At 51.9% G+C, this 20,752-nt stretch overlaps 1 protein-coding gene and 1 long non-coding RNA gene across 5 annotated transcripts; one reads left to right on the top strand and one right to left on the bottom strand.

Moving 5' to 3' along the window:
• Positions 1–8,662: 8,662 nt before the first annotated feature.
• CDC42EP2 (CDC42 effector protein 2) lies at positions 8,663–15,082 on the bottom strand. Of its 3 annotated transcripts, XM_029209025.1 has the most exons (3): positions 14,735–15,082; positions 14,056–14,377; positions 8,663–10,409 (listed from the first exon to the last, which is right to left on the bottom strand). In XM_029209025.1, the coding sequence occupies exon 3, from the start codon at positions 9,863–9,865 to the stop codon at positions 9,221–9,223; it is 645 nt and encodes a 214-aa protein (XP_029064858.1). In that variant the 5' UTR covers positions 9,866–10,409; positions 14,056–14,377; positions 14,735–15,082; the 3' UTR covers positions 8,663–9,220. The 3 variants fall into 3 exon arrangements, with proteins under 3 accessions (XP_029064858.1, XP_029064859.1, XP_029064860.1); XM_029209026.1 differs by lacking the exon at positions 14,056–14,377; XM_029209027.1 differs by lacking the exon at positions 14,056–14,377 and having other exon boundaries at positions 8,663–10,189.
• LOC114887369 lies at positions 11,763–20,488 on the top strand. Of its 2 annotated transcripts, XR_003791541.1 has the most exons (6): positions 11,763–14,058; positions 15,500–15,667; positions 16,074–16,226; positions 17,438–17,647; positions 19,478–19,538; positions 20,398–20,488. It is a non-coding gene; the product is annotated as an uncharacterized LOC114887369 (long non-coding RNA). The 2 variants fall into 2 exon arrangements; XR_003791542.1 differs by lacking the exons at positions 11,763–14,058; positions 15,500–15,667 and having other exon boundaries at positions 15,847–16,226.
• Positions 20,489–20,752: the final 264 nt, after the last annotated feature.

Raw genomic sequence — 20,752 nt, 5'->3', positions numbered from 1 at the left:
CTCTCCATCCTCTCTTCCACCCGTAACTGTCAGAGCCCCCAGGGCTTGGTCTTTGGTCCTGGTAATATATCTTATTTCAGCAATTCTAAGATGCACCTATTCCCCGCCCCACCCCCATTTTAATATTTCAGAATCAGGACACATCTTACCATCACTGTGCCTTAAAATCACGTTTGGCAGATGAGAGTTGAGAGGTATTTTCATTGCCTACCTTGCACAAACTTGCAGAATAGTCATCAGCGGCTTGGAAGGACACCCAGCAACAATCCTGGTGCACTCTTGTACCCCCAAATGATTGTGGGTATCACAGGTGACTCCAAAGCAGGAGTCAAAAGTATGCATTACAGCCTGAATGTTTGTGACCCCCAAATGCATATATTAAAGCCCTACCCCCAGTGTGATAGTATTTGGAGGTGGGGTCTTTGGGAGGTTATTAGATTTAGAGGAGGTCTGAGGGTGGGGCCCTCATGACGGGATTAGTGCCCTAATTAGAAAAGGAATCCAGAAATATCTCTCTCCATGAGGAAAGGCCATGTAAGGACACAGCAAGAAGGCAGACGTCTACAAACCAGGAAGTGGACTTCCACCAGGAATCAAATCTGCTGGCACCTTGATCTTGGACTTCCCAGCCTCCAGAACTGAGAAGTAAATGTCTGTTGTCTGTGGTACTTTGTTACAGCAGCCTGAACTGTCTAAGACAGTGTGCGAGCCCTGAAGCTGAGCGCACACATACCCCATGACTGAGCAATTCTGTCCGTGGATACATATATGGGAAAGCCTGTATGAGAATGCTCACAACAGCATTAATTGTAATAGCCTCAAACTGGAGCATCCCAAATGCCCACAGTGCTAGAGTGGATTAAACAACATTGAAAAGAACAAACTATTGCTACACAACAACACGAATGAATCTCAAAAAACTTAATATTTGAATAAAAGAAACCAATTTTGAAAGAGGACATATCGTATGATTCCATTTATATCAAGTTATGTAAACAGACACTAACCTATGGGGATAGAATTCAGGAAAGTGGTTCCCTGTGGAAGATAATAACAAGGAGTGGGGGGCACTAGGTGGCTAGTAATGTTCCTTTTCTTCATCTGGGTTACACAGGTTTATTCACTTTGTAAAAATTCATTGACCTACACAAGATTTGTGCACTTCTCTGTAGGTATGTCTCAATAAAAATTTTTAAATAAAAAATATTAGAAATGGTAAGTAGGCTAGTTCTCTATTATTGGAAAGGCAGTTTATGAGCGCAGCACCAATGGGTTTTGATTCTTTTAGGATTCTTTTAAGAAATACTCCATCACTGAATAACAGATACTCCCTATGCTCTGAACCAGTGACCGATATATATATATAGTGTTACTCTTACAGACAGGAACCAAGCAGTGGAAGTCGGGGTGCAGCCTCTTGCAAGCTCAACTAATGACTCTTTTGCAAAATGTTTGTTTTCTGTTTCTGTCGCTCAGAGCTCTGGCTGATCTACAGCCTTTAGGACCCAATGAAGGAATGCTTCCACCAGGGGGCACAAAAATGTTTTCTCTAAATTAGGATCTGAGACTGCCAGTGGGCTATTTTGAGTTCCACCTGCCACTGGGCAAAGTAAAAAGTGGGTACCATTGTTGGCTGGGGTGACTGATTTTAATTCTCTAGGGTAAATAGGATTGCTGTTACCCAGTGGGGGCAGGGAGAAATATAAACAAAACCCAGGGGATCTGCTTAATATTATGTTCAGTGATGGGAATACTCTGACGATCCAGTGGTTAGGACTCGGCGCTTTCACTGTGAGGGCCCGGGTTCGATCCCTGGTGGGGGAACTAGGATCCCGCAAGCTGCGAGACCAAAAAAAAAAAAAAAAAAAAAATTACAGTCAGGGAGACAGGCTCCTGATTGGGTAGTTTTCAAAAGATTATTTTCTGGGGCTTCCCTGGTGGCAGAGTGGTTGAGAGTCTGCTTGCTAATGCAGGGGACACAGGTTCGTGCCCCAGTCCAGGAGGATCCCACATGCCGCGGAGCGGCTGGGCCCGTGAGCCATGGCCTCTGGGCCTGCGCGTCCGGAGCCTGTGCTCCGCAACGGGAGAGGCCACAACAGTGAGAGGCCCGCGGACCGCAAAAAAAAAAAAAAATTATTTTCTTTCTCTCTTTATTTTTGGCTGCGTTGGGTCTTCGTTGCTGCGTGCGGGCTTTCTCTAGTTGCAGAGAGCAGGGACTACTCTTCGTTGCGGTGTGCGGGCTCTAGGCACGTGGGCTACAATAGTTGTGGCTCACGGGCTCAGTAGTTGTGGCTCGGGGGCTGTAGAGCACAGCCTCAGTAGCTGTCGTTCATGGACCTAGTTGCTCTGCAGCATGTGGGATCTTCCCAGACCAGGGCTCAAACCTGTGTCCTCGCATTGGCAGGCGGATTCTTAACCACTGCACCACCAGGGAAGCCCACCTGATTTGGTATTTAATTCCAACCTTCCCACTGAATACAAACTAAAAAAACAGAGGAAGTGAAAAAAAACTTAAAAGCATTGACAAGCTAGTAGTATAGTGACGAATTCCTGAGCTAACATTTAAGAGGTTGAAGCCCAGAGCTGTAAGCCCAGAATTCAAGGCAATTTTTGTCCTGGGGACATTTACTGATCTGGAAGATTAACTGTGAAGCTAAGCTGTTGTTTGGTGGTCTTTGGTGGGGAAGGTCAAAATCAAAACCCAGAGCCTGCCCAAGGTAGAAGTCAGATACCCTACTACCAATACATGCCCACTTTAAGATGGGATCCTAACTTCTGTGGACTAGTAGTCCAGAATCATATTATCCAGGTGGTCCAGGGAAGCTCAAGCCTTGAACTTGGATTAAGTGGACCCATCCTTATAATGCCCCTAGTCACCTAGCAGAAAGAAGCATATTTGGGACCAAGCAATATCCTTTCTGAAAGAATGTACTGTCATCCAAGGCCTCAAATTATTTCTAAAAATACTTTTTCAGATACAATATCCAGCTCTTAGTCAAAGATAATCAGGCACACAAAGAAACAAGAAACCTTGCACAAGAACTGACTGCAGGGCTTCCCTGATAGTGCAGTTGTTAAGAATCTGCCTGCCAACGCAAGGGACACGGGTTTGAACCCCAGTCCGGGAAGATCCCACATGCGGCGGAGCAACTAAACCCATGTGCCACAGCTACTGAGCCTGCGCTCTAGAGCCCAGGCTCTTCAACAAGAGAAGCCACCACAATGAGAAGCCCATGCACCGCAACAAAGAGTAGCCCCTGTTCACAGCAACTAGAGAAAGCCTGCACGCAGCAACGAAGACCCAACACAGCTAAAAATAAATAAAATTAAGAAAGAAAGAAAAAACTGACTGCAAACAATATAAAGCACAGATTGACCCATACAGATTTAAGATGCTGGAATTATCTGATACCGACCATAACATAACACTTCTTATTGTGTTTAAAGAAGATAAAGACAAGTGTAAAAATATCTGCAGGCAACAAATTTCTATTAAGAAGTGTCACAACAGAATTTTTAAAGAACCACATAGAACTCATCCAACTGAAAAATACCAACACCAAAATTAAGAACACAATAAATTGGTGAAAAAGCAAATAGGCACTGCTGAAGAGAGAATGAGTGAACTACAGGGTATATAGGAAGACATTGTCTTGTCCTTAATACAGCATGGAAGACAAAAGAAAAGAAAATACAGAATTAGACTAGAAACATAGAGGATATATAGAGAGATCTAAGATGCATTTAATTGGAGTCCCAGAGGGTAAGGAGAAAGAAAGGGGGTAGAGGCAATATTTAAAGAGAAAGTGATGAATAATTTTCCAAAAATGATGAAATACACGAATTCACACGTTGCAGAAGCCAAATAAGGCCCAAGCAAGCTAAAGAAAGACAATGGGAATAAATACTGAAGTGTCATGACGTCTGCAACTTACGTTCAGAAGGTCAGGAAGAAAGTTTTTATATTAAAGAGATAGAGCAAATGAGGCAAAATGGTAATAACTGGCAGATCTAGGTGAAGGTGTATGGGGGTACACTGTACTATCCTTCTAATATTTCTGTGGGTTGGAAATGCTCCAAAATAAAAAGTTTCGGGGAAGTGTCTATACAGGGAGATCCTCCAAGAACTCAAATTCTTTTAAAAAAAAAGATTTAGGACATGTCACCTGGTAAAGAACCCTGAACAGGCAAGATGCAGGTTGAAGGCAAAGGTATCAAGAACTGGGTAGTGAAGAAGGGAGGTTATTCACACCAGACAAAGCTTTGTTGTAGAAAAGTCTACATATATTTCTTTTCTTGCTGTGTCCAGTGTATTTTTTATATATTTTAATTCTCCCATTCTTCTCTCTTTCTCTCCAGTCTTGTGTATAGGGTATATTGGTGGTAATTAACTTTACAGTGTAGTTTGTAGTTTGCAAAATACTGAGATGGGCTGGTAAAGGAGTTGCAGGGGGAATGGACATCATCTCGAAATACTGGACTTGGAAGTGGATGTGATCATTGACAAGATTGTAAGTTGTCTCCCTTTGGGAAATGAGTGAATGTATTTTGGACAGAAAGAGGCATAGATGTATTATACCAGGGATGATATATATATACATATATATATAATATAAAATAATACCTATGATATATATATATATTTTTTTTTACAGTACACGGGCCTCTCACTGTCGTGGCCTCTCCTGTTGCAGAGCACAGGCCCCGGATGCACAGGCCCAGCGGCCATGGCTCACGGGCCCAGCCGCTCCGCGGCACGCGGGATCCTCCCGGACCCGGGCACAAACCCGCGTCCCTTGCATCGGCAGGCGGACTCTCAACCACTGCGCCACCATGGAAGCCCTACCTATGATATTTTTAAGAGTAAATACTAGAATAAGGACATGCGTGGACATTGGCCATCTAAAACAGTGGACTGTAGGGATATTTGTCTTTTATTTTTGGCTGTGCCGTGAGGCTTGCGGGATCTTAGTTCTCTGACCAGGGATTGAACCTGGGCCCACAGCAGTGAAAGCGCAGAGTCCTAACCACTGGACCACCAGGGAATTCCCGTGGCATATTTGTCATTTTTTTGGCTGTCCAACGACAACTTGTCCTCCTATTTGTGGGAAGTGGTATCTGTAGGATATGTATAGCACTATCCAAGTTGAAGAGGGAAAGTCCTTCACTCCGCCTCTGGCTACCTTGGTGAAGCAGGTATCCCAAGTCTAGTCTGATGCTTCAGTTTCGCCATCTAGTCCCCTTTCTCCACCCATACATGGCAACCCTGAGTGGTTTCCCAGGGTCCTTGGTCTGATGCCTGATGCAAGGTAGGTGGGGTAAGCACTGCCAGGGGAACTGGGACAAGAATGGCCCTCTTTCATGGCCACTCTGTCCTCACCTCAGGTCCAAGCTGAGGTGCCTTCTTCCAGCTGGGTGAAGCTATAAGGAAGGTGTCCTTTTTCTTGTCTTCCCCTTCTGGGAAGATGGGGACAAGCCACTCAAGCACTGAGGGGGAACCTGCAGGTAAGATGGTGGTGGCCTTCAGCTCCCCACCCTTTGCCTTCACACTTTACCAGGGTCTGAAACTGAACCCCTGTTGGGGGAGAGAGTTACAGTTGAGTACAGGCTTTGGGGTCTCACAGTGGGTTCAAATCCCACTACAGATAGTACATCTCCTATTCTGTAAATGATGGCAAAAATTTCAGATTAAAAACAAAAAGTTTGGTGGGAACGTAAAATGGTGCAGCTCCTATGGAAAATGGCAATTCCTTAAGAAATTAAATATAGAATGATCATGTGATCCAGCAATCCCACTTCAGTGTACACACCCAAAAGAAATGAAAGCAGGGACTCAAACAGATATGGGTACACCCACGTTCAGAGCAGCATTGTTCACAATTGCCAAAGACAGAAGCAACCCAGGTATCCATTGATGGATGGATGGATAAACAAAATGTGGAATATACAGACAATGGAATATTATTCAACTTTTTAAAAAATATTTATTTATTTATTTTTGGCTGCGTTGGGTCTTTGTTGCTGCACGCGGGCTTTCTGTAGGTGTGGTGAGCGGGGGCTACTCTTCGCTGTGGTGCGTGGGCTTCTCATTGCGGTGGCTTCTCTTGTTGCGGAGCACAGGCTCTAGGCGCGTGGGCTTCAGTAGTTGTGGCTTTCGGGCTCTAGAACACAGGCTCAGTAGTTGTGGTGCACGGGCTTAGTTGCTCCACAGCATGTGGGATCTTCGACTAGGGATCAAACCCATGTCCCCTGCATTGGCAGGTGGATGCTTAACCACTGTGCCACCAGGGAAGTCCTCAGCTTTTAAAAAGAATGAAATTTCAACACATGCTACAGCACGGATAAACCTTGAAGACGTCATGCTAAGTGAAATAAGGCAGTCACAAAAAGACAAACAGGGAATTCCCTGGTGGTCCAGTGGTCAGGACTCGGTGCTTTCACTGCCCTGGTTCAATTCCTGGTCTGGAAACTAAGATCCCATAAGCTGTGAGGCTCGGCCAAAAGAATAAAACAAACCCCCAAACTAAATACCGTATGATTCCACTTGTATTAGGTCCCTAGAGTAGTCAAATTCATAGACACATAAAGTAGAAGGGTGGCTGCCAGGGGCCGGGGCAGGGGGTGTGGGGAAATGTGGAGTTAGTGTTTAATGGGTACAGAATTTCACTTCGGGAAGATGAAAAAAGTTCTGGAAATGGATGGTGGTGATGGTTGCAGAATAATGTGAATGTACTTAATGCCACTGAACCATATGCTTAAAAATGGTTGAAATGGGGCTTCCCTGGTGGTGCAGTGGTTGAGAGTCCGCCTGCCGATGCAGGGGACACGGGTTCGTGCCCCGGTCCGGGAAGATCCCACATGCCGCGGAGTGGCTGGGCCCGTGAGCCATGGCCGCTGAGCCTGCGCGTCCGGAGCCTGTGCTCCGCAACGGGAGAGGCCACAACAGTGAGAGGCCCGCGTACCGCAAAAACAAAAACAAAACCAAAAATGGCTGAAATGAGGGCTTGCCTGGTGGCGCAGTGGTTAAGAACCCGCCTGCCAATGCAGGGGACATGGGTTCGAGCCCTGATCCGGGAAGATCCCACCTGCTGTGGAGCAACTAAGCCCGTGCGCTCTAGAGCCCGTGCTATGCAACAAGAGAAGCCACGGCAATGAGAAGCCCACGCACCGCAATGAGGAGTAGCCCCCGCTCACCGCAACTAGAGAAAGCCTGCATGCAGCAACAGAGACCCAACACAGCCAAAAATAAATAAATTTTAAAAAAGGTTAAAATGGTAAATTTCTTGTTATATATGTATTACCAGAATAAAAAAAAAGGTATCACCTTTTCAAAAAAAAATCAGTGTAGTCAAGAAAAATGCCTCCTGGTCTAATTCTGTCTCGGCCTCTGATATGAAATCTCTGCCTAGAGGTAGAAAAGGCTGGGGGTGAGGTGGGAGTCTGAGATTTGTAGGGTCAAAAGGATGGAAAAGAACCAGCAGAGAATGGAAGAGGGGTCACCGAGGCCGGCATTGGCCTCCAGCTGCCCACGTGGTCTGTACCAGTCAGACACCAAGCCCCACGCCAGCACCTTCCCCTCCTCTCAATCCCCACTGTCCCCACGAGGAGCCAGCCCTCTTCCTGCAACGGCTTCTTCCTCTTTGATCTTTGGTCCGTCTCCCCACTCGGCCTGGCTGGTGACCCTTCTAAAACCTGGGTCTGACCCCCCGTCTCTCCTGCTTAAACTCTTTTGGCAGCTCGCATGGCCTCAGCTTCAGCCTTGCAAGGAGAACTGTTCTAAGCCGACTCCGACCCAGTTTTCCAGCTTCACGGTCCTGCCTTTCCCGAGCCCCGGGTTCCTTTATGTCTCACACCATAACCATGTTTGAATACCTTCCATGTGCACGCTAATAAACGTTATCCCTGACTTGCTTAACAACCCTGCAAGGTTGTTAGGTAGGTATCACTGACTGCATTTTAGAGATGGGGAAACTGAGCCTCACAAGGCTAGGTTGGACTCAGAGACCTTTGCTCTTTTTGCCACGTGTCAGATCCTCTCTGTCACTCACTCTGGTGCCTCAGTGCCTTTGCTTATGCATGAGCATGAGTCCGTCAGCCCTCAGGTTTGGCTCAGAAACACGACACCACCGCACCCTTGCCCCAGACATTACCGATCTTGGTGTTTTCTTCATAGTGTTCAACACTATTGGAAATTTACTTGCTTACAGATTTGAATTCCTTCCCCCCACTAGACTTGGAGCATGTCTGATGCACTGCAGGTGCTCAGTCGGCTGCGCTGATGAGATGGGTCTGCTGACGAGCAAGGCTGATCCCTCCCAGCCCCAGGCCCAGCCCGCCCTCCCGTGTGCTCCCTCAGTCCTCTGGCGCCCGAGAAGCTGTTGGTCCCACTGCACCAGGCCTGTGGTTATTCCTTGCCTCTTGGGCCTCCCTGACAAACCCCAGCCCCCGGGGCCAGCTCCTGGCCTACTCCAGTGCTTGGCCGCCTCTTGTCAAACACCCGAATTGATGACAGAATATCCCCAATTGGCACTTGGTTCGTTCCTGCTTCATTCTCACTATGGGCTAGGAATGGGGTACCGTCTTCCAGAAGGCAGGCCCCGCCCTGTTCAAGGCCCTCTGGGGCTGGGGTCTCCCCCAGGGTCAGCCCACAGCTCCCGGAGCCTGGCCTGACTTCAAGAGGAGCCTGGGGGCAGGGTACGGCGAACACAAGTACCAGCAGCAGCAAGTTTTATTGCAACCAGAATCCCCTGGTCATGTAGGAGGGGTGGGGCGGAGGGACATCGGTCACTGATGCCATATTCCCAGTTAAGGACACAGAGCCAAAGACCCAGCTGGCTGTGCCCCACGTCTTCCCTCACCCTCCGCCCCCCAGCAGGGCGCTGATGGGGCTGAGGCAGAGGGAGGTGAAAAGCAGATTCCATTTCAGCAGAGCCTCAGTCCAAGGGGTCTGAGGAGCAGTTGGCGGTGGGGGTCTGGGTGGCCCAGGAGGCACAGGGCACTTTGGGCTGACGTCTACACATATCCTCGTGGGGCTTAGGGGAAAGCAAAGAGGCTACTCTGTCCACGGGGAGAGGGTGGGAGGGAGGGGAAACAAAGGCTCAAAGTGAGAAATCACTGGCCAGCAACCACGCAGGTGGGACCTTGGGACCCCGACTTCTAGATCAGGGCCGTGTCCACCAACTGTCTCTGGCATTCACCCCAGCCTGGCCATTCTTGGGTCCTATGTGGGGATCTGCAGGTGGCCCAGGTCCTGGTCCATGATCTGGAGAACGTCGTCCAGGATGGAAGGCCCCAGGTCTACGTGCAGGGAGAGCAGGGAGCTGGCGTGGGACAGGAAGGGCTCCTCAGCCCCAGACTCGGAGCTCAGCCCACTGTGGGTCGAGGCAGCCTCTGGAATCCGCCAGATGTCCACACTCCCTGCCTCCTGCGGGGAGGGCTGTGGGGAAGGCTGAGGGCTCTCCAGGTGCAGGCGAGGGGGTTTGGGTGGGGCCTGGGCGGCAGGCAAGGTGAGTGCCTGGGGCCCGCCGATGACCGGGAGGGAGATGGCGTTCTTGAGCAGAGGGGACGGCCCGTCGGGGAGCTCCCGCCCGCACAGGGTGGCCGTGCGCGTAAATTGGAAGGGCAGCTCAAAGCCACCATCCTCCTCGGCCTCCTCGACCGCCGTCCCTGGCAGGAGGTGGAACTTGCCTTGCAGGAAGGAGATGTCACCGAACATGTCACTGCCACCACCACTGCCGATGTGAATGGTGTGGCGGAAGTCCCCCAGTGGTGGGCTGATCATGTCTGAGGACAGCAGGTCCCGCAGCTTCTCCTTCTTGCCTTTGCGGCTGCCGCGCTTCAGATAGATGGGCACCTTGGTGGACATCGCGACCTCACCACCCAGGCCTGGACAGTCTGCTCGCAGGACCACGGCCTCCGCTGCCTCCTCTCACCACCCTCAAGAAACACCTAGAGGGAGGTTTCCAGACACCAAACACTTGCCAAGTGCGTGTGGTGTGACCAAAGTTGGCCCAAGGAATTTGGAAAAGAAAGATAAACTATCGATGAAGTCAGAGGATCGAGATAACAAAAATCACTTTCTCCCAAGAGGGTTGAAAACTCGTCTGAAAACTGGAAGCAGGAAGGTGCAGAGCTCGTAGGCAGTGATGCTCTCTGGGCTCGTCCTCGCCAGCTTCTCTCTGGTCCAGGGCTGAGGAACTCAAACATCAAGGGTACAAGTCAGGGACAGAAGGACAAAGGCAGAGGCATCCATCTTGTTTCTGGGTCTCTTTCATCAGCCCTGGGAGCCCACGTGGCGCTGCACTCCTGTGGGGAGCCCTCCTGGCCGAAGCCTGTGTTCACTCACGGACTTGTTGCACCTCAAGGCCTGGATCAGCAGCGCCAAGCCCCTCCCTCTGTGAGTGGGGAACCTAAGCGACAGGACTGAAGTCACATACCTGCCCTGGCTCTGATCTCTTGCCCTGAGTCCCCAGCTCTGCTCATCACTGTGGTCTGCATTCAACTGTGCCCAAGACATGACCAGTGCCAAATTGTCTGGGGGTCTCACAGATTTGTCTCAGCTCCCGACTTGACGGAGGATTGAGATTTTGTAACCTCTGTCTCATCCTCCCAGGCCTGGCACAGCAGGAGTTCAGCCAACAGTGCATAACGACCGACACCTCCCATTTGGCCCGATCACATCCTACTGGAAGTGAGGTCACCTGCTCAGAGCTTCCCTTTTCTCCTCCTCTCCGTTAGGAGTTCCTTATGGGCAGGGCCTAAGCTTAATGTAGCTTCTGCCCCTCCTCCCTGCCGCAGCGCCTAAGGGGAAGATGGAGTGGGGGATACAAATATCTGGGGCGTGGCAGCTCTGCTCTGTGCCTGGAATTTCGTTGAGTTCTTTGCACACACATCTCATTTAATCATCACAACCACCCTCCTATCATTCCCATTTTAAAATTAGAGCCGTCAGGGAATCCCCTGGCAGTTCAGTGGTTAGGACTCAGCGCTTTCACTGCTGTGGCCGGGGTTCAATCTCTGGTAGGGGAACTAAGATCCCACAAGCCACTAAATAAACAAACAAACAAACAAACAAATAAATAAATAAATAAAATTAGAGCTATCGAACATTTTGGAGGGATTCCCATAAGGCATTGCAGAGAGAGAGAAGCAAAATGAAAAAATGTAGTCTAGAAGATTCCATTTTTTGAAAACATTGACCAGCTCTCCTCCCCACTCCCTGAACATGCAGGTATGTGTACCTACATATACAGGTCTGCATAGGATTATATCCGATATAGGAACAGAGAAGAATATAGAAGGCTGGCACTAGGTTGTCATAGGGGATACCTAGACTGGGGTAGAGGGCAGGGATGGGGTGTGGGGCTTGTGACATGGGAGGAAAGTTGTCCTCAGAAAAAATTAATATCTGGGGTCCATTACTAAGAAATTATATATGTAAGCCAAATATGAAAGGATGGTCATCAAAATGTTGATGGCGGTTCTCTCAAAGTGGCAGAATTTCAGGTGACTTCCCTCTCTTGTTCATACTTTTATAAGCTCAAATTCTTTTTTTAAAAAAATTTTTTTAAAAGGAACTCTTTTTATTTATTTATGTATTTATTTATGGCTGTTTTGGGTCTTCGTTTCTCTGCGAGGGCTTTCTCTAGTTGCAGCGAGTGGGGGCCACTCTTCATCGCGGTGCGCGGGCCTCTCACTATCGTGGCCTCTCTTGTTGCGGAGCACAGGCTCCAGACACGCAGGCTCAGTAGTTGTGGCTCAAGTGCCTAGTTGCTCCGCAGCATGTGGGATCTTCCCAGACCAGGGCTCGAACCTGTGTCCCCTGCATTGGCAGGCAGATTCTCAACCACTGCGCCACCAGGGAAGCCCTATAAGCTCAAATTCTTAATAAGAAGCATGTATTATTTATGAGCACGTATTATTCATGTAGTCAGAAAAAATAAAGATATTTTTAATGTGGAAAAAATAAATACACTCTGGAGGGGTATCGTGCAGGTTTGACAGAAAAAGGAAGTGGAGCAAGCACTTCCTCTAGTTCCCACGGTGGGGGATTGGCCTGATGTGTAGAATCAGAGCATGGAAGGCAAAGAAACTTGTCCAAGGTCACCCAGCAGGTAACTAGATGAGCCCACTCTCCCCAGGCCAACAGGGGCTGAGCAGGTGGGAAATCACTGGGGAAGCACCGAGCAGCATCAGGGAGGCCTCTGCCAGGTCCTCTGCCCCATTATTCATCCCAGGCCAGGCCCGGCAGGGCGAGGGAAGAGTGAGGGGACTGGCAGGAGGGAGCAGGAAGGAGGAAAGAGGATGCAGGAGAGGCTGAGTCCCAGCTACACCCCCCCAGCCCAGGCCCTTACTCAGGAAACCCCACCCCAGGACCGGACACCCTGGGTCAGTCGAGCTGAGCCAAAGAGACCGGACATCTTGCCCCTCCCAGAGCACCTGCAGATTAATAGGAAACAAAGGAATGACTCTCTGGCGGCAGAATTCCAGCTAAGCTTGGAAGAAGCTGGAGGGAGGGAGAGGGAGGCAGGGAGTGCTCTGAAGTTGAAGTCTTGGACTCCCATCACTCCTTTATCTAACAAACATTTATCTGTGCCCACCATGCCAGGCCTGGGGGCATGCTGACACACATCCTATCTGTCCCCTTGGCAGGAGAAGTCTTGGGGTAGCTTTTCCTTCCTTTTCACTCACGGAGAGGGGGGCTAACTGATGGGATCTGCCCAGAACTTGGGCCAGTTCCCTCCCATCATTCAGGGGTGCCAAGACAGCCTGAATGTTTCCACAACAAATCCGGCGTCCCTGACAGCTCTCTTGCTCTGAGCCAGATGTACCCACCCAATTCCAGATGTGGGGAGAACTGAGGCTGGGGGGAAGGGTTGGGCCAGCCTCAACCACCAGGGGAGGGCTGGGAATTGCAACCGTCAAGCCCCAAGTATTCAGATTTGGCAACTACAAGACCCCAGGCTCCAGCTACCCTTGCATGGTTTCCATTTTAGCGTCCCAGGCACAGCACGGTGGGTGTCATTACTGGCCTTTACAGAGGCAGAAGCTGAAACTCAGAGATGTTAAGCAACTTTGCTGAGGTCACCCAGCTAGTAAGAGGAAGAGTGGGCACTACTACGTAGCTGGGTCCCAGTGGCTCCGATGCAGTGGTCCGTGTCAACCTCTGTGAACTGCTTGGGGAGCAGGAGAGAAATAGGCTCCCACCTGGGCTGGGGCCACCGGGTCCCCAGGCTTCCTTCATTTAAGTCCTACCTCTTGGTTGGCCCCCTCTCTCAATTTGCAAGTGTCCAGAGATGTGAGAATGAGCTCTCCATCAGGACAAGGCTCTAGGGGCCTGGGACGGGGGGGGGGGGGGGCTTCCTGCAGCTTTGGGAGGAGCAGATGGGAGACATCCCAGCTCTGTGGGCTTGCTCTGGAAGGAGCCCAGGGCCTCCTTTAGAGAAAATGACTTCCTGGATGCAGAACCCCTCCTGTCACAAGAAATACTAGGCTGCTCTCCACCAGGAGTGTTCAAAAAGCAGGCCTCTGACCTTGAACCCATCTCTACCTGGAACTCACCCTAACCTTGGGAAGACAACTTTCCTCTCTGGGCCTCACCTTCCTCGTCTATGAAATGGGATGACAATAAAGCCATTACCAGGGGGCTACTGGAGACCCTACTGCCATACTGCAAGCGAGAGAGAGGGCCGATGTACAAAGACAGGGTTAGCGGGTCACTTGTCAGCCCCGATATTTATTCAGCCAATAGCTGTAGGGCCTTCCTCAAGCATTTTGGTTCTCCGGGGACAGTGTTCCAAACAAGACCAAAAATGAACAGCCCCCGAGCAGAGGGGTCCGCCTCCGCCTGCCGGCCAGGACTTAGCCTGCCTTCGTAGAGTCCCCCTCGCTGGCAACGGGGTCTCCCAGCGTCGCTGTGCGGAGCGGCGCTCGGCTCCGCGGCCACTAGGTGGCGCGCTCTCTCCCTCTCCTGCCCCTCGTCCCGGAGGGTTCCCGGCGCGCACCCGGGTCTCCAGAGCGTCTCCTGCTCCCCCAAGGAGCCGCACGTTGACGTACCAGGTGAGGATTGTCTGTGGGATCTTCTTCTCTTGGGGGGCTCTGGTCTTACAACCCGACAGTGGGGGGAAAGGGAGAGATCCTGGACCCTGCCCGGGTATCCAAACTCAGGGAGGAGCCTCCCCCGTGCTTTCCGGCCTGGGCGATGTCCGAGTGTCCGCTCGGCTCAGGGCCAGAGCTCCGGCGTGCAGCCCCCGCCCCTGGCTCCCGTGGGTCCGGCTCCTCAGCCCCAGCTCGGGTTCCAGCGCCGACCCCTCCCAGCCCTCTGCCCGAGTGCAGCCCAGCGCAGTCCGGATCCGTTTCAGGACACTCGCGGCCACGGCTAAAGATAGGAGGACACCTCACCATCGACTAAAAATACGACCCTGAGCCCGGGCGGGGATGGCGGCGGGAGGGCACTCCCGGGTCCTGGGGTAGGGGGCGGGGGCTCTGGCGCAGTGTGGAGGGCTGGACCGGGAGTTCAGGTTCGGGATGCGCGGCGCCCCGCAGGCCGAGGGGGAAGCGGGCGTGGCCGCCGGGACCAAGGCGCGGGCGGGAAACATGGTGCAGCCCGAGGCACCCGGGAAAGGATCTACGTGGAGGTGAGTCGGGGACCGGGGCGCGAGCTGGGATGGGGCGCCTCAAGGATGGGCCTCCCTAGGAGCCGCGGTCGGGCCGCAGAGTCCCGGCCTGAACTCACCTTGAGCGCGTTCAAGCGACTGACCGGCGGGCGGCGAAAGCTCAGGAGCTGGACCGCGCGGCGATGGGACAGACCTGGGCTGTGAACTTACAGTGCTGACAGTGGCCCCTAAAGCCCCGCCCCCTGCCGCGGAACCAATGCCGGGACCGCCCCAACTAGGCCCCGCCCACAGCCTCGCCCTACTCCCTGGCCCGCCTGGGCTCCCCCTTTGGAGGCGCAGCGCGGGGGTCCTGCAGCCGCGCGGGCCCGGGGGTCCAGTCCAAGCTCGGGCGGCTGCGGCCCAGGCGGCGTCGGGTGTCCGGGCTGGACTCCGCGGACTCCGGCTGTGCCCGTCGGAACCAAAACTCTCGGTTCTAGGAGGACCGGGTCCGGGGAGGCGCCCGCACAAGTGTATTCAGTGACTACTAAGGAAATGAATGAGGCCTTAGAAGCGTCTATGTTAAAATATTACAGACTTCCGAGAGCTTTCAGGAGTTTGCCGCCCCTTAGAATAAAGGGCATTGAGGGTGTGTGCGGGCGGAGTGGCCGGACCATGCCCGTATTTGCTGTCAGGCTAAGTGGCTTCCGGGGCTGGGGTGGGACCCGTACTTAGACTCATTCCAACATTAGTTGATTGGCTGGTTGGTTGGTTCATTCATTCTTTCATTCATTCAGTACGAGCAACATTTACTGAAGGGCAGGCCCTACACAGGAGCTGGAGATAGACTAAAGGGAACTCTGCCCTTGCTCCTTTCAGTGATTCAGCAGATAATTTTGCATCTATAGGTGCCAGGCGCTGTTCTTGTCGCTGGGGATGCAGCCCCCTCCGGACTGGGACCTACTGTCCAATGAAGGGAAATGGAGGAAACCCAAGTCCCCAAGTAGACTGTGATACCCGTCTGAGGGAGCAAGTGCTAAGAAGAGTGGGGCAAAGAAAGGGTGGATGGTAATGAGGTGAGGGGACCTTGCTTTCTGGAGGGTGACAATGTGACCAGGATGATGAAAGCTTCCATACTGTAAATGTGGGAGGGACTCTTAGGGAGAGGGGTTCAGGAAGGCATCCTGAGGGAGGGAAGGATGGGGAGAAGGGGAGTGGAGTAGGCAAATGGCCCCTCCCTAAAGATGTCCATGTCCTAGTCTCTGGAACCTGTGAATATATTTCGTTACACAGCAAAGAATAATTAAGGTTGCCAATGGAATTACAGTTACTAATCAACTGACTTTAAAATAGAGAGATTATCCTGAATTATCCGGGTGGGCCCAATGTAATCATGATGGTCCTTAAAAGTGGAAGAGGGAGACAGGAGAGTCAGAGAAAGAGATGTGATGACACAGAAATGCTGTGTTGCTGCTTTGGAAGATGGAGGAAGGGGCCACAGACAAAGGCATGTGGGTGGCCTCTAGAAGCTGGAAAAGTCAAGGAAACAGATTCTCCCCCAGAACCTCCAGAAGGAACACGGCCCAGCTGACCGCTTGATTTTAGACCCATGTTGGACTTCAAACCAACAGAACCGTAAGTTAATAAATTTGTGTTGTTTTAAGCCCCCAAGTTTGTGTTGGTTTGTTACAGCAGCAACAGAAAACTAATACGGGGAAGTTTCAGGTTTTAACCTTGAGCCTTCCAGGCCCCTCCTTTAACTCCCCAGGGAGCATCAGTCAGGTGGATTCTGCCAGGACTGGCCTGGTGGCTCAGAGGAAAACTGAGGCCTGGACAGTGGAGGAATGGGGCCCTGGGCCAAATTGTCATGTGTGTGGATAAGTATTGTACCTCTCTCCCTTCCTGCCACCCAGGCTCTGCCAAGAATCCACCCACCCAGGCTTGCCTGTGCCCCTTACCAAGTGCCTCTTGCCCCTGAGCTCCTCAAATCCTCTGAGAGCCCAGCAAGGTGGGCAGAGCCAGCATCACTATCCCCCTTTACAGAAATGGAAACCGAAGCTCGGGCCCTGACAGTGATCTACTTAGACTGCAAGTGGCAAGACATGCTGGCTCTGGGCCCTCGTCCCCACTCAGTCTTCTCACCCAGCCATTGTCACCCCCCACCACGCCTTCCTTCCCACACACAGCCAGGTAGGGGGACAGCTAGGTGCCAGGCCCTGAGCACTGCTTCTGAGCCACAGACCCAGGTTCTGAGCTGGCTGTGCTGCTGACTTGCTCTGTGGCCACAGACGAAGAAAGGACAGTCCCTTTCTGAGCCTTCTTGCCTGTAAAATGGGAGTTACATGAGTCCCAAGCAAGAGAAGGGACTTGCGAGTGTATTGTTGATGGGACCACACAGTCCCCGCAGGCAGGAGTTTCATGGAAACATTATAACAGGAGCTTTGGGGGGTGGTGACTGGCCTTGTCACCTGACCTGGAATGAGTCTAATGATGAACAGATGACTGTAATAATGACCCCCTGAGCCTGCAAGAGGGAGGCTGAGACGCAGCCCCGCCCATCAGCTGAGCGTCCTCCATTGGGGGAAGGGGCTCGGGGAAGGTCAGGAGCTCCATTCAGGGCTGGTGGCAAAACAAAGTTACAGAGGTGAAAGCTTGCAGAGGCAAAGACCCTCATCCAAGGTCACTCAAAGCCAGGAACGAACTCCAGAGCCCTTTGGAGAGGTTCTGGGGTGTGTGTGTGTGTGTGTGTGTGTGTGTGTGTGTGCAGTTGGGGAGCCTTGGGGGATGGATAGAGAGCAGCAGATTTGGCCCCCGAGCCTGACCCAACCCCCGGACCCCTCCCTCAGCGACTAGCCATCCTCCCAACCAGGACCCAAAGCCACAGGAACTGCGCTCTGGGGACTGTTTTAATCCCACCTGGCTGTGACGTGGCTCCGCCCAGTGCCGGCTCCCTGTGCTGCTCTCCTGCCATCAGCCAGAGATACGGCCCCCACAAAGCCCACATCCAAGGCCTGCTTTGTGCCAGGCACTGGGTTCTGTGCTTTGCAAGCACTCAGGTAGGTGGTTCGTTCTCCCCATTCACAGATGCGGTCATGTCACTTGGCTGGGGCCTGAGGAATCCCTGGGGATGGGACTGCTGGCAGCTCTCAGCTCTGCTGAATGGACAAGATCTTTGCAGATATGCCCAGTGTTGCCATGGCAGCCCTGCAATTAATGAGCATTTATAAAACAGGATTTCATTGACTAAAACTGGCTTTTTTATGCAACTTCTCAGGCAGTGTGTAAAGGCCCAAGTATGGGTGGTGAGGCCGGGATCCTGAGCCATGGGAGGGCCAGGGTGTCCTGCATTTCTGACCCCGTAGACACTCAGGCCAAGTGCCCCCTGCCCAGCCTGACTGAGGGTCCAGCCAGGGCCTGGACTATTCTTGCCGGAAGGACTCCTGGACACCCCGGTGTCTGAGGGGGTAGGACCCTGAGGGACATTCAGGACAGGTTAGAGGCAAGGAAGCCTGGGTGAAGCAATGCCCCAAGGGGCTTCCCTGGAGGTCCAGTGGTTAAGACTCTGTGCCTGCAATGCAGGGAGCATGGGTTCGATCCCTGGTCGGGGAACTAAGATCCCACATGCTGTGCGGCACGGCCAAAAAATCCAAAAAAAAAATGTGATATTCAAATTCCTTCTTCTCAGCCTGGAGCCTCGCCTTGATCCTGAGATAAGCCCAGTCCCCACCCCTCGGCCCCCCAGTCCCACAGCAACTCCCCGCACCCACAGGACCTGTAATCACCGCACAGGGACTGACTCAGCCCTTCCTTCCCCGCCCAGCCTCTTCTTCCTGAAAATCACCCACGTCAGCAGCCCCAGCCCCCAAAGGCCCTGGGGGATAGAGTCCGAGGCCCCCTTTTCCGAGGTTAGCCTGGAAGAACGGAGGAACTGAGCCAGAGGGGTGGGACTCCCAGGCCGGAGCCAGCTCTCCTCGGCCCCACCCACCCAGGGACCTAGGGAGGCAGGTGGGATGAGGGGACCAGGAGTCTGGGGACAGGTCTGAGAGCAGGGAGTCAAAAGGAAAGGGTGGTGATACTCTTGGGGGCGTCTAGGGGGCAGTGCGAGGAGACAAGGTCTCTGGAAGGGCCTCAGCCCCCGCCACCCCGATCCCCTGCCACAGGGAGACAGGGAGCAGGGCAGGAGCTCCGTCCACCCCTAGGAAGCCTCCTCCACACAGCCTGAGCTCAGCCTGCAGGGCTCCGTGGCCTGAGCCAACCCCAGGCCTGGTTTGGATTTTTCCTTGATTGTTTCTTGTTTCCTTCCTCCCCTGGGCTCCTGCCAACTCCAGCCCTGCCCTCCTCGCTTTTCACTTGCCTTCATAGAACTCTGACCTGGCAGAGGCTGGGATTCGAGATGAGAGTCCCTTCGAAGCTACCGCCAGCTTCTGCCTCTGCCTTGGACCCCTCCTTGGGAGTTGGGTGGCAGGGCCTTACTGGGGGACTTTCCTTTGGGTCCAGATTTTTGGCCCCAGGCCCAGGGCCATGGGGGTTTCCGGAGTGGTGACAGCCCTGTCCCAGCAGGGACTGAGGCACTTCCTCCCAGAGGCCTCTGGGAACATCCAAGCCACATGGCTGTCTTTTGGCCTGGGGAACACAGAGTTAGCAGGCATTGTTTTCAACACTTCCCACCCCTTCAAGGCACCTTGTCATTATTCATTTTGAAAACTCATTTGCATCTACCTTGTGCCTAGAGCTGTGCTGACTGGAGAAGACACAGAGGGTCAAGGCTGGGCCCAGCCCTCAGAGAACAGATACCCTGAGTAAAACAAATAACCAATTCTAAAACAGCACATTCTGTGCCATAATGGAGGTCCTTGAAAGTTCTGATTTACCTCTTTCCATCCCAGGCAGCATAGACGAGGCTCAGTGAGCGACTATGGATTGAGTGAAGAACCAAAAAGAACAGCGGTAAGAAGGATTTGTTCTGCTAGAGGTGGGGAAACAGATGGAAGAGTTAGGAAGGCTTCAAGAGGAGATGATATTTGAGCAGGGTATTAATGGATGAGTGGGAATTTGCCAGGCAGAGAAAGGAAAGGATATTTCAGGGGGAGCAGGGAGAGGCAAAGGCAAAGGCCAGAAGGAGTGCAAGTAGATGCATGGTGTGAGCGGGAAACAAGATAGATGTGTCCAGCAGACCATGGCATAGGAGAGGGGGAAAGACCAGAAGGGTAGCTGGCGAGCACCATTATCCTTGCCCAGCTCCCATTCCTCTTATTCTGCTGACCACCCCTCAATTTTCCAGAGTCTCCAGTATGATTGACCTTGCCTCCAAGCTCTAAAAGTGGGTCTGAGGCCCCAGCCTACCCAATCTGAGTCATAGGGATGGTTTAGGGATGGGCATGTCAGCAGTGGGCTTCAGCCTGGGAACTTGTGGTGACTATTAGGGTGACAGATGCCAAGATGTCAACTCAGGGCTGTCAACTCACGGAAGAGCTTGTCCAAGAATAAAGCCAGCACAGAGGAAAGCAGAGCCAAGAGAATGACTCTCAATAACATTGTTCGTGCTTCTGGATCCAGCCATGCCTGAATCAGACATCCATTATATGAACCAACAACTTACAATTTTTGTTTAGTCCTGTTGGAATTGGGTTTCTGTCACTTGCCCATTAAAGAATAATTAAAAGCAGACAATAGCTCACGATAGCTGCCGAATGCTGTGGGAGGGAATCAAGGATCTGTGCAGAAGTGCGACATGACCAGAATTGCATTTTTTAAATTTAAACTATCTTTTTGACATGGTAATGCTTTCGTGTGGTTCACAATTTAGAAATCACAGCAGGCTGAAGAGCCCACGCGCCACATCAAAAGATCCCGCATGTCGTGACGAAGATCCCGTGTGCTGCAACTAAAGACCCGAAGCTGCCAAATAAATAAATAAATAAAAATATAAAAGAAGAAATCACAAGAGGCAAAACGTCTCCCTCTTACCCCTGTTCCCCAGGCACCAGTTCTCCTCTCCACAAACAACCAGCGTTATCAGTTTCTTGTAAACACTTCCAGAGATACTCTTTGCACATGCAAGCAAAGCCCCGTCCATTTTTTTTTACACAAATGGCAATATTTAGACAAGTAGAGCCCCAAAGTACAGCAGACCTTGGTGGGAGCAGGGGGAGGACAGGCCC

Source organism: Monodon monoceros, unplaced genomic scaffold, assembly GCF_005190385.1.
Source record: "Monodon monoceros isolate NGI ecotype Baffin Bay Population unplaced genomic scaffold, NGI_Narwhal_1 Super_Scaffold_7, whole genome shotgun sequence".
Lineage (NCBI taxonomy): Eukaryota > Metazoa > Chordata > Mammalia > Artiodactyla > Monodontidae > Monodon > Monodon monoceros.
Note: the sequence above shows the minus strand (reverse complement) of the source record. Positions and strands in the feature narration are given on the sequence as shown.